The sequence below is a fragment of the Meriones unguiculatus genome, chromosome 11 (assembly GCF_030254825.1).
Source record: "Meriones unguiculatus strain TT.TT164.6M chromosome 11, Bangor_MerUng_6.1, whole genome shotgun sequence".
Taxonomy (NCBI): domain Eukaryota; kingdom Metazoa; phylum Chordata; class Mammalia; order Rodentia; family Muridae; genus Meriones; species Meriones unguiculatus.
The window spans coordinates 51,111,083-51,124,339 of NC_083359.1; the positions used below are offsets into that span (position 1 = coordinate 51,111,083).

General features: G+C 40.2%; 1 protein-coding gene across 2 annotated transcripts in view; it reads right to left on the reverse strand.

The window, feature by feature from the left end:
• Parn (poly(A)-specific ribonuclease) overlaps positions 1–13,257 on the reverse strand; it is a 154,116-nt gene that overhangs the window by 106,515 nt on the left and 34,344 nt on the right. For both annotated transcript variants that reach the window (XM_021650819.2, XM_060364211.1), the window contains exons 14-18: positions 8,072–8,115; positions 6,561–6,603; positions 5,153–5,228; positions 2,860–2,970; positions 2,043–2,112 (exon numbers count right to left, since the gene is read on the reverse strand). In XM_021650819.2, the coding sequence (XP_021506494.1) occupies positions 2,043–2,112; positions 2,860–2,970; positions 5,153–5,228; positions 6,561–6,603; positions 8,072–8,115 (344 nt within the window). The remainder of the gene's footprint in view (positions 1–2,042; positions 2,113–2,859; positions 2,971–5,152; positions 5,229–6,560; positions 6,604–8,071; positions 8,116–13,257) is intronic.

Here is a 13,257-nt window from a genome sequence, read left to right on the forward strand (position 1 = left end):
CTTGGACTTAGTCTCAAGAGTCTGATTACAGGCCTGAAATTCTCTGTCAGATTCTTATTCAAGTGCTGCACAGCATTTCCAAAACATTCATGCACAAAAGCACTTTTTTTTTATTAAATTTTTTTTCCAAGACAGGGTTTCTCTGTATAGCCTTGTCTGTCCTGGAACTCACTCTATTGACCAGGCTGGTTTTGAACTCAGACAGAACTGCCTGCCTCTGCCTCCCAAGCGCTGGGATTAAAGGTGTGCACCACCACTGTCTGACGCAGTTGGTACCCAGAACACCTGACTTTGTTAGGAGTTGAATTCTGTAGAGAAAGAACTGCTGTCTCAAGTATTTGCAGAAACTAAACATTTAAATTTGAAATCTACTGCAGAACATAGAGTGTAACATGTTCATAAAATATAATGAATGGCCAAAACTTAACCAAATTTATTGTCACCAGTGGCTTCCATGGTCTATGGCACAGATTTCAGAAGAATTTCAAAGATAAACACTGCTCTAAAATAAGAGATAAAAACTAAGAAACTGATTTTTCACTTTTCCCTCAACACTTATTGAACTGGACAGACACCAAAGACTCAGATGCCTGGTGCATTAGCATAACTCATTTTCCATGCAAAAAATTTCAATTTAATATCCAATAAACAGCACACTGTTAACCTAGCCCACTTTTGAAAAGGTCATCAATACTATACATATTTCCACTAAACTTCCAGATAAAATACCAACTAAAATAGAAGAAAAGGGTACTGGAGAGATCACTCAGTGGTTAACACACAGGCTCCTCTTCCAGAGGACCCAGGTTCAGTTCCCAGCGCCTACATGACAGCTCACAACTGTCAGTAACTCCAGTTCCAGAAGATTTGACTCCTTCTTCTGGTTTCTGCAGGTACCAGGCAAGGTACACAGACACACATGCAGGCAAAACACTTACACATAACAATAATAACAATAGAGGAAGAAAAGTAGTGAGGAAAAAAAGAATATAAAGGAAGACACAGGATAATAAAATTCATTAACTCAGAGACTACCACCAGTCCAGAGGCTGTAAGAATCCAGTGTTTGGAAGTAGCAGCTGTCTCTACAGCATACTAAGTACAGAACTGTGGAACAGTTTATATAGCTACCCTAAGGAAATAGTATCCTACCAGTAAAGCCATGATACAACTGTAACGTGCTGTACATAATGTAAGGAAAAGATGGGATCACCAACCCTGAAATAGCTATTTCTTACAATGATAGACGTGACTGCCTCATTCTCTCTGGCTCACACAAAATCTAATATCAACTCTGTAAGAGAGCTGAGGCCAAGATGAAGGTTGAGGTCTGTGGTATAGAGCTTGGCTGCCTAGGCGTCAGATCCATAACTTTAGCCAGAACCTTGCCAAACAAGCACAAATCACACTTTTAAAATAAGAACCTTTGAGAGTCTTGAAAAAAAATGCTCTGAACTTAAAGACTTCTTCAGAAACCAATCTAACTCCTATGACAATGCAGAATATAGGAACAAGCTTTTCCTTCATTAGCTAAGATCAACAGTAGAGTGCCAGCATGCACGAGACCATGGTTCAATCCTCAGCACCATGAAGTGAAAAAGGGGAATGGAAGCATGCAATGACAATCAAGACTTCATGGGTTAGCACACCTCCATTTATCTAACATCTCTTTGGAAATAACATGTAATCAGTTAATAAAGCAAATACAAACAAATAATAATGTCACATGTAAGGTTTGCTGGGCGAGAGACCAGCTTAACCATAAACACAAGCATTCCTTGAATGTAATTTAAATGCCAAAACCACACTTTTTTTTTTCTTGGAAGAAACATACTGCCATAAGCAATGATTTTTTTAGTTTCTTTTTTAAACTAGTATATTTGAGAAATTACTTCCCAAAAAGTCAATTTCTACTTTAAAAAACTATCTAAGCTACTAGAGATGAGAAATATTTAATAAAAATGTACCCTAGATCCCTTTTTCCCAAGATATGGGGCTTGTCCAAAGTGTGAGAACCAAGTTGTAATCTTCTGATTACTTACTTGTTAAAAAAGGGCTCAATGAGTTTTGATCTGGCAGACACACACATTTTTGGAGGACTGAGTAAAGACCCTAATGAAGAGAAGCAGGTATTACACACAGCACTGCTCAAGGCGCAGAAGGTCAGACACAAGTATATTACATTCAGTAAGGGTAAAAGGTACTCCTGAAGGTCTACACACTTTACAGGGTAGTGTCAGCTGTCCCTTCCTGTGTGTCCCCCTTTACTCCTCCAGCTCCCCTCTCAAAACCCTTGTGCTTCTATTTTATTTTATTATTTTTATTTATTTGTTTGTTTGTTTGTTTGTTTATTTATTTATTTGGTTGGTTGGTTGGTTATTTGGTTGGATTTTTAGAGACAGGGCTATGTGTAGCCCTGGCTATCCTGGTACTCTCTCTGTAGACCAGGCTGACTTCAACCTTCAGAGATCCCCCTGCTTCTGCAGGCGTGTGCCACCAACTTTGCGCTTCTAGAAGGGTGGCCGGATCCTAGGTGGTGATGCACAGACTGTCGTCTCCACTCCCACATGGAAGCCCAATCCCAAACAATGAGTTACTTGGGAGGCAAGTACGGAAACTGATTCCTTAGCACAATACACAGGTGCTTCCTCCCTCTAGCACTCTACAGTGTGCAAATATGTAAACAACAGCTGTCTGAGGGCTAGTGTCCAGGGTCGGGTACCTCAATCTTAAGCTTCCTAGTCTCCAGAACCATGAGGAACACGGGTCTCTCATCTAAGCCTAGTCTTCGGTAATTTGTCACACCAGGCTGAGCTAACAAGAAACAGGTGAGATCCACTATCTGACAGAAACAGATACCTAAGTAATTCGCCATGGAGATGAAGCAGAGTCCTGTGATGTAAGCGTCATACCCTGCCTCGTGGAGCTGCTCAGAAGCTGTGTCGTAGCTTGGAAAGCCTTCTGCACTTTCTAAAGAGAAAAAGAAACCATCAGTTTTCCACAGAGCATCACAAAACATGAAAAGTAGTAAGCATGCTGTCCTACCAAATCCAAACTACATCTTGTGTATTGTAGATGTGCCCTGAAGGTATAAGGAAACCTGTCTTATTTCTCAGTTCCATCCATACAAGACCTTACAATATGAGATAACAAAGCTTCCGAAAACAAGAATTTCAATTCAGACCAGAAAAGCACCTCAAGTTCCTTACCAAGATTCAGCTGTAGACCTCTTCTGCCACACTGGTTGGAGCAAAGTGCAATCCTGTGTTTCCCATGTTGAGACAATTGCTCCTTGCTATTCTTACCATCATGTAGGACACAAAAGAGACTGAGCGGGACTCTAAGCTGGGCACAGTGGCCACACCTTTAACCTCTGCACTTGGGAAGCTGAGTCAGAAGAACCACAGCAAATCTGAGGCCAGCTTAAGCTAAATAGTGAGTTCTAGCCCAACGTTGGCTACAAAGTAAAACTCTGTCTTTAAAAAAATAAACAAAATAAAGTAATAAAAACTCAGTAAGACTTAGGGGTCATTGCTCACATGTGATGTGACCTTGGGCAAAGCTTCACCTGAGCTCCTAGTTTTATAGAGGAGGTGATAACCAACCTTCCCTCATAAGGCTTTTGGGAGGCAACAAATGGCATGACGTTGCTAAAGGTTTCATCTAGCACATGTTCATAACCCATCAGTTTCCCAAGTGATCCCCAAATAACAAAAGAGTCCAACTGAATACTGGCAAGCTTAGCAATTTAAAGACAAGAGTATACTCAACTCCAAAACAGATCAGAACTTGCTATATAACATTGCCCTTAATGCATGGGGCCACTGCACAACAAAAATCATTTTGTAAGAGGATTCTTAGTCATGCTGATACACACAGGTGCTGAGAGAATGTGAGAAGAATAATCTGCTTCTCAGTAAATACCAGAGAAATAATAGGACATAATAGGACAGGATAATAAGTAATTATTTCATATAATCAATATGGAAATGAATGTTAGAAAGGCCACTGCTTCATCAGAAGCATGAGCAGAAACTGTTGATGGAATGGCTGGAGCCATTTTCATGCCAATACAATGCTTTTTATGCAAGAATTCTTTACTCCTTACACACTAAATATTAGGCTTGACACTTCCAAAGAAAGCCTTTTAACATGGTAGTGCTTAAGTAAGACCTTTGACACCACCTGCTGAAGCTCATTATTCCCCAGGTCAACTATTCTATTACACTACACTTCCTTCCCTTTACCCAGAGCACATCTTAGAAATTCATTTCTTGGACTATTACCCAGAAAGGAAGCAAATACCTATGGTCCTACCTGTCCTAATACTGTCCATCACCAATTTCTGGAATATTAGTACTATTATCAACGTCTCTGCAAGTTTTCTAGCCACATCTCATGGAATGCTAACTACACATCAGTGGGACAATGTGGGTAACAGTGCCCCAAAATATAGGGGTGGGGCCACATAAACCCACATAACTCATCTGGTACCAAGTGTTCCTCCTGACCTCTGGCTTTCCTCAATGATATTTTTTCCATGGCTCAGAGGACACAAGAGGTATGTTCTTATCTCAGCAACACACCCAGTTCTAGGGTTTTCTCACACAGAAAATGTATTTTCACTGCACCTGATGATTAGTCACTGACTCTGTCTCTGCCCAAACAATACACCAGATAAAAGGATACATCAAGTTTTGGGACAATTCCAAGCATTAGGAAATAAAAGCCTTAAAACTTTAATTGCCAGCCAGGTGTGGTGGCACACACCTATAATCCCAGACTTGGGGAAGCAGAGGCAGGCAGGGTTCTGTGAGTTCAAGGCCAACCTATTCTACAAAGTGGGTTCAGGACAGCCAAAGCTACACAGAGAAAACCTGTCTCAATAAAAAAATAAAAAAAAAACCTTTAATTGCCAAACATCTCAATGAATGCCTACCTGACTCTCTTAACATGATGTAGATGTAGCTAGATGTAGAATTATACCATCTTTATTTAGAAAGCAGCCATCCAGCAAGGGCATAAAAGTTCACTCAGCCCAAGCCTACAAATAACGCAATATGGTTTCAGAGACATTACATTGCACATTTTTTTCTACAGAACATATTGGTAATTTCCAAAGTTTGAAAGTTTTCAGGTTTAACATTCTTACCAACTTTAGGAGGGTCAAAAGGTGTCTCTTTTAACCGCTTTTCCAACTCTGCAAGGGATGTGTTGTTAATGATATCCTGCAAAGCAGGAGGTGGAGAATTAGGACATTTCTTCTCAGAGCAAGAGATTAAGATGAACCAATGCAGGGTACACAGAAAGAAAAGAAAAAAAAATAAACATCAATACTGCCCTATTGTGTCTTTTAAAAGAATAGAAAACATGAGAATAAACAATTTGTGAAAGAAAAGCAAGTTCAAGGTTCACTCTACTGAGAGGTATAAATGACATGGAAAGATTTTACAATGTTAAAAAAATCTACGAACTTTGGCGGTGCTCACCTGTAATCCCAGCTACTTGGGAGGCTGAGGCAGCAGGATGAAGAGTTACAAAAACAAAACTGTGAAATAAAAAATATTGTGGAAGGGGAAGAAAAAAAACTTCCAAGTTTGCTGGAGGCTCAAGGGATGACACAGTTTTAGCAGGCACTACTCAAAGGCTACAGAAAGTTTGTAACTTCCAGCATTAGTGTATTGCTCAGGAGGCAGCAGAAAGACCTTCACAAGAATGTAAATGATCATACATTAACTTAAATTATTTTTATTAGAAAATATAACCAAATATGTTAAATAAGAAAGCCAGGAAAGAAAGAACAAACTGCCTGCATGTGTAACCTATTTAAAAATATAAATTACAGGCCAGGCATGGCAGCACATGCCTTTAATCATAGCACTTAGGGAGTTAGCCAGATCTCTTGAGTTCAAGGCCAGCCTTGTCTAAACAGTGAGTTTTAGGATAGCCAGGGATACACATAGAAATCCTGTCTTGAAAAATCAAACCAAAACCAAACCAACAATAAAAATATATAAATACACATATACATTTATGTCTATATATAGAAATAGATGTATATAATAAAATATTTATTATATATTTATATATATGACAGGAAGAGGACTGTAGCATTGGTTTGGGCTGAAGAATGAGCCCCTACCTAAAAAAAAAAATCAAATCAAATTAAAAACTGTATATATTTTAACATTAAAAACTTAAGATTCAAAACCAAGGAAAAAATAAAGATAACTGCTCACATTTTGATACACTTATTTTTGGTCTTTGCCGATTCCTCTCTTCTTCCTTTCTTATTTTTTAATGTGTTTAAAATAACATTTAAATAGACAGAAATTCCAAAGTTACTTGTGGTAATACAAAAAATTTCAAAGAGATCTGGGCATGGGGGCACACACTTGCATCCTCCCACATGGGAAGTAAAGGCAGGGAAATCAGAAGTTGAGGGTTATTACTCTCAGGTGCAGGGTGAGTTCAAGGCCATCCTGGGCATACCAAGAGTTTCAAACAAATAAGAATTTCAAATTATATCTTATGAATGATACTTCAGATTTAAATAATACCTTAAAAGGCTGTGTGCTGGCCATCAACTTAGTATCTAAGAGTCTGGAAACAAAACAAAGTTTAATAAGATCAGTAAAATATACATCAATATTCAAATGTACTTTGTTAAAATATAAAATACTTAAAATGTTTCATAAATAAAATACATAGGTAACATATACTTCATTCATGATATACTTAACACTTAAGTCATAAAACACTTAGAAGTGGACAGATGAAGCAAGCAAACTACTGGCTGGTGTGAACCTAGTGGCAGTCGATGAGTGCTGGCCCCACTCATCAAAATGTGGTAGGCAGTCCACATTCCAGCCAAAGAGACCGATTCCATACCTGGACCTGGAGGAATGACTGGGAGGCATCCATTTCGAAGGTGAAGCAAACACTGCACTGTTTTCCTGTTCTACGGGGTCCACCCCCCAAATCGCTACCATCCACGGCTACCAACTAACTGATTGGCACAATCTGAATTCTTATGGGGCCAAACTCTGTATTGGGAAGTTTCCTGCTACTATTAACTGTGCCAGTTAAGCTTCACTGTCAACCTAACTTGATTTGGAATCACCTAAGAGCCACACCTCTGTGTCTGCCTTTGGGGAAGTTTCCAGGTTTAACTGAGGAAAAGGACGACCTAGAAAGTAGGTAGCCCTACCCCAACTGAGTGGGTAAAACAGGAGAGAAAAGTGAGTGCCAATGTCTTCCTTCCACTCCTTCCCTCCCGTGTAAGGAGTGCTCTACTCCATGAACCCACCATCACATTCCCATCAAGACTACCCTCAAACCGTGAGCCAAAAGAGCCCTTTCTACCATGAGCTGATTCTGTCAGGTATATTCTCACAGCAATGAGAAAAGGTAGAACACTTAGCTCCTCTATTACGGGAACCAGAAATACTAAGGAAGAGACTGACCATGTAAAAATTTTCTCTATATCTGGTTTACATAAATATAAGCACTGTGGCTATGACAGAATAGCCCAGATGAAAGTATAACTACCCTAACTTGCCCTTCATCAAAAGACCTAACACAGAGTCTTACTGTGTAAGCTCCATGTGTCTGGCATGTGGTTGATCACACATATGACCAACAGCATAGCCAAACTAGCATGCAATGCAATGCTGACCATAGAAAACATTAACAGTATTGGCATTAATAAAATGACAGGAAATAGGGATGGGGACTGTCCCTAGCCACACAGTTCTCAGTTGGGACACATCAACCATTAAAAAGATACATCCCACATGTGTGAAAGGCCAGAATTGTGCCAGGACCCTTCACCGGTCCTTCATACAGCAGAATGCAGGATAGGAAAAAGGGAGTCATCAGCTACTTTCTATTTTCATTCTATGTTAAAACCTGATCTTTAGTGGGATAATCAAACTATTCATAAATTTTAAAACAGTAAACTATGGCAAAGTTGTAGGTGTTAAATTTCTTCCCAGCTTACACAACTGCATACTTGTGTTACATAAACTTGTTAGTATCTTAAAGGCCAGAGCTCTTGAAGGCGGCTTACCTGGGGAAGACACAGGTTGTCATCTCCTTAAACTCGTTCAGATCCTAAAAGCAAAAAGATGGCCTGTTACTGTTTTCCAAAAAATGAGAGTATTGCTGAAAACACACAAGGGCAGCTATAGCTCCCAGCTGTTTTCTCAAATATTAACTGCCATGTCTCACACAGACCTCAAGCTAAATGGTAAAATCTAAGTAAGAATTATTTTTATTATTTATTTATTAATTACTTCTAATTAAGAATTTTTTTAGGAGCTGAAGAGATAACTCAGAAATTAAGAGCACTTGTTGCTCTTGCAGAGAACCCACATGCTAGTTTACAACCAAAATCTCTACTTCCAAAAGATCTAATGCCCTATTCTGACCTCCTCAGGCACTAGGCACACGTGTGATACATATACATACATACATTCAGGCAAGACATTCATACACAAAAAACAAAGTAAATAAAACTTAAAACAAATAAATTGCTTTTAAAAATAAAACCTGAGCCAGTGAGTCTTGGCACCTGCTGTCAAAACTGACAATCTGAGTTCAACATCAGGACTCACATGACTGACTTTTTGCAAGCTGTCCTCTTTAGGGCACATGAAACATGCTAACTGGGAAACTAGCCTGGAGCAAGAGTAAGATTGAGAGGTGTCCAAACCCCAAAAACCTCATCTTAAGACTGGCAGGAATAAGTATCACTGCCTCCCTACTCAGGGAGGGAGTCCAGTGCACATGGTCTTGCAACTACCACCTCTGCCACCCTTGAGGGGATCATTTAGCGTACTTAGTGGTGACCAGTCTTAAGGTTTCCTCATAAGCACATGTCCAGCTTGCACATGGAATTCTTCTCCATGTAAATGGAGCATTTCAAACAACCCAGCCCCAGACAGTGATGTACACTCACCCCAAAAACTCCTACCCACTTCCTCAAGGTTTATATAGCTCTTTTCCCCCAGTAAAGGAGAGCTGAATCACTGAAAGAACTGTAATGGAGAAGGGTTTCTTTCCTCTAGGCATTCACCACCAAACCAAGAACCCGCTAACCCACCTGCCCAGCTAAGCTTCATTCCACACTTCATTCCAGCATCTGTAGGAACTGGTACCTGGATGCCCCATGGGAAGTAGTAGGCACCAGGCTCCAGAAGGACAGTCCTCTGACTGCCACAGGCATGAGCACACAGGCACACATGCACAGATTAATTAAGAAAAATAGGGACAATGAGATGGCTTGCCAGGCTAAAGAGACCAGATGCCAAGCCTGACAACCTGACTTTGATCTCGGAGACCTGTATGGGGGAGAGAGGGAACCAACTCCCACAGCTGTGCTCTGACCTTCACAGGCTCACCTCGGCAAAACACAAATATACACACAGAATAAACAAAACTAAAAATGTTAATGTAATAAAAATTAAGTAAGGCACAATGGCACATGCCTGCAATCCTAGCACTCAGAGGCATAGGCAGGCGGATCTCTGTAAGTTTGAGGCCAACCTGCTCTATACAAAGTTTGTCCAGGACAACCAAGGCTACACAAAGAAATCCTGTGTCAAAAAAGAAAGAAAGAAAGAAAGAAAACAAACAAATTAATTAAATTAATTAATTAAAAATTAAATAACAAACTTAGGAATATCACTCACTAGGTATTATGTGGCCTGGATAAGTAATTTCATAACCAAGAGATTCTTTTTGTTTTTAAGATTTATTTATTTACACTTACTATGTAGTGTTCTGCCTGCATGTACACCTGCTCGCCAGAAGAGGGCACTAGATCTTATCTTAGATAGCTGTAAGCCACCATGTGGTGGCTGGGATTTGAACTCAGGACCTTTAAACAGACCAGCCAGTGCTCTTAACCTCTGAGCCTTCTCTCCAGCCCAACCAAAAGATTCTAATAATAACATAGTGGTTCCATCCCATGTAAAGGGCTGCTACCCTGAGAAATTGTGCGCACCTGGGGGTTCGGTGACAGCTGACAGGCTGTGCTCCACTCACAGTGACACCAAGTAGCATCACTACAGAAAGTGGCTGGTGTGGGAATGGCCACACTGTAAAGCAGCTTATGCCTCTGAGTCTATCTCTGGTTGTTAGTTAAAATGGCCACTAACACATGTATAAGGTTCCTGCCCTAGGGCTGGAGAGATGGCTCAGTGGTTAAGAGCACTGTCTGCTCTTCCAAAGAACCTAGGTTCAATTCCCAGCACCCACATGGCAGCTCACAACTGTCTGTACCACCAATTCCAAGGGATTAAAACCTTTACACTAATGCACATAAAAAAATTAATTAATTAAAAAAAGAGAGATTCCTACCTAAGTACTCAGAAAATTGTTCACCACCAGAAAACAAGCATTGAAGCAAATTAAAATGCATGTCCTTTCTTAATACACTAGAAAGGGGAAATAATGTACATAAGTTCAAGTCTAAACTTTAGTACTTTTCCATGCAGATTTTTGCACATGTGAGAGGGTGTCCAGTTTGTTCAGTGATTGTTCTTTAGAGAGTTGGACCACAAGATTGTGTGTTTGCTAATCACTGACTGTAGTCCAAAAAAAAAAGCCTTGTGAAATGTTATCCCTATGTAACAAGAGAGTAACATAAAATAAAACTACATTTCATAAAACAGAACAAAAAAAATTGCTCACTGGCATTAACAGTAAGTGCCTAAATTAGACTATTCATTTAACAGGTTTATTTTGATCAGGAATTCTAGAGCAGAAATGAGAGTACTTTAGTTTTGAATTAGCTCATTTACATACATAACTTTGATGCTAGCCTGGGTAGTCCCATTCCTGACCCTTTGTAAGCCATAATTCTCTTCAAAGTCATTCATGTTGAACAGCAAGCTGCCATTTTCAATTATCTTTTCAAGCCTATAAATACAGACTATATTTAGCTTGACTATATTTAGCTTCTCAGGACAATATATGAACAAGTCAAACAAAAATGCCCTAATGTCTGTTGTTAACCTTTCAATGCCACTAAAAGTTTTACAAATAAGAGACAAGTAGAATTATGGCTACTTTCAGGACTAACACAGAGTATTGAACCAACACGTACAAGGTCATGCTCAAATACTAGGAGGTCCCATAAACTCTCCCCTAAATGTCAACACATGGATTCTTTCTTTTTGTTTTCCTCTTGGCATGTGTGCACGCGCATAATATATGTATGTGCAGTGTGAGTTCAAGCCTAGCACAGTGTACATATGGAAGTGAAAAGACAATCTCTGATGTCAGCCTTCTCCTTCCAATATCTTGAGCCAGTATCTCCTGTTCACTAGATGCCAGGCAGTCTAGTCCACAGTCTTCTGGGGAGTCTCCCGTCTCCACCTCCCATCTTGTAGTAGGAATTCTGGATTACCCATTAGCTACTATAACTAGCTTCACATTTACATTTTGAAAATATGTCAGGGCTGGAGAGATGGCTCAGTTAAGAGCACTGGCTGCACTTCCAGAAGTCCTGGGTTCAATTCCCAGAACCTACATGGCAGCCTCAGAACTGTCTGTAACCCTAATCCCAAGGGATCCAATGCCCTCTTCTGGCTTCCATTGGTACCAGGCATTCAAGTTGTGCATAGACATACATGCAGGCTGTAGTGGTTGGAATGACCCCCACAGGCTCATGTTTGAATGCTTGGTCCATAGATGGTAGAACTGTTTGGGAAGAATTAAGTGAAACCTTGTTGAGAAAGGTTTCCACTGGGATCTGAGGTTTCAAAAGCCCACTCCAGGCCGGCCCCCTGCCTGCTACCTGCAGATCAGGATACAAAGCTCTAAGCTACTGCTCCAGGGCCATGCCTGTTCCTTCGAACCATGATGATTAGGGAATGACCCGCTAAAACTATAAGCAAGTCCTTATACTTTCATTTTCTAAGAGTTGCTTTGGTCATAGTGTCTCTTCACAGCAATAGCACAGTGACTAAGACACAGGCAAAACACCTGTGTTGCCTGGTCTTACGTCAACTTGCCATACAAACTAAGAGTTATCTGAAAGGAGGGAACCTCATTTGAGAAAGTGCCTCCATAAGATCCAGCTGTAGGACATTTTCTTAACTAGTGATTAATGAGAGAGTCCAAACCATTTCGGGTGGTCCAACCCCCGAACCACTGGCTGGTGGTACTGGGTTCTGAAAGAAGGAAGGCAAGCCAGTAAACAGCACCCCTCCACAGCCTCGGTATCCACTCCAGGATTTTTCCCTGTTTGAGTTACTGTCCTGACTTCCTTTTGTGATGAACAACAAATGTGGAAGCTTAAGCCCAGTAAACCCTTTCCTCCCCAACTTGCTTTTTGGTCATGGTGTTTAATCACAGGAATGGAAGCCCTAAGACAACACACATACACAAAAATAAAAAAAAAAAAAATATATATGTTTTTAACTTAAATATGGTGCCAGGAAATGAAACTGTTCTGTTATCTTCAAGAGATTATCTCCCATTGTTCCCATCATTTTTTCCATGGCTAAATAAAAGAACAGTGTTTTTCTCTGTGATAACGCAGGGATGAAAGTATGTGACTGTTAAGTCACCTCACGTTCCTTGGTAAGATAAAACCTGACTTCTGAAGCATTTGAATTGGACTAGCCTCACTCAAGTTCACATTTTCTGAGCACTCACACACAAGGTAAAGTCAATCCTCCTCAGGTCTAATCACCAAAGAGAAGGGGCTGTGCCATATAAACAAATAAAACTTAGGCACCAGGGAGGCACCAAAGCCCTGGAGAATCAGTCACAGAATAGAGGGTTCTAGCAAGGCAGGAAGCAGAGAACTTCATGGCAAGAAAGAATAAATAAAGATATAGACTGAGAACATGGAGCAAGCTAAAATAAAGCAGGCAGAAGCAATTATGCACCCAAACCATGGGCCTGCCAGAACACAAAATCATTTAGGAAACATGTCAGCCTGCCTGGGAACACGGAACCTACAGAGGCTGGATTATATAAGCAATCAGATACAACATGAAAGGCCCAACTGCAAAGAGTCAACTGGATGCAGAAACAAAAATGTGGGATTACTTGCAAATTTTAAGCAGAGTCAGTAATGTAAAGAGAGCCACACATCAGAGGATTACAAAAATTGAAGTCAGAAATCATTTGTTAAATCAGTATTTAATGCCTTCCATGTGCCTAATTCTGCTGGTATTCAGAACACCTAGAACACAATATTAAAGATGCTTCCTCAGTACTTTCGGTAACTTCATCACT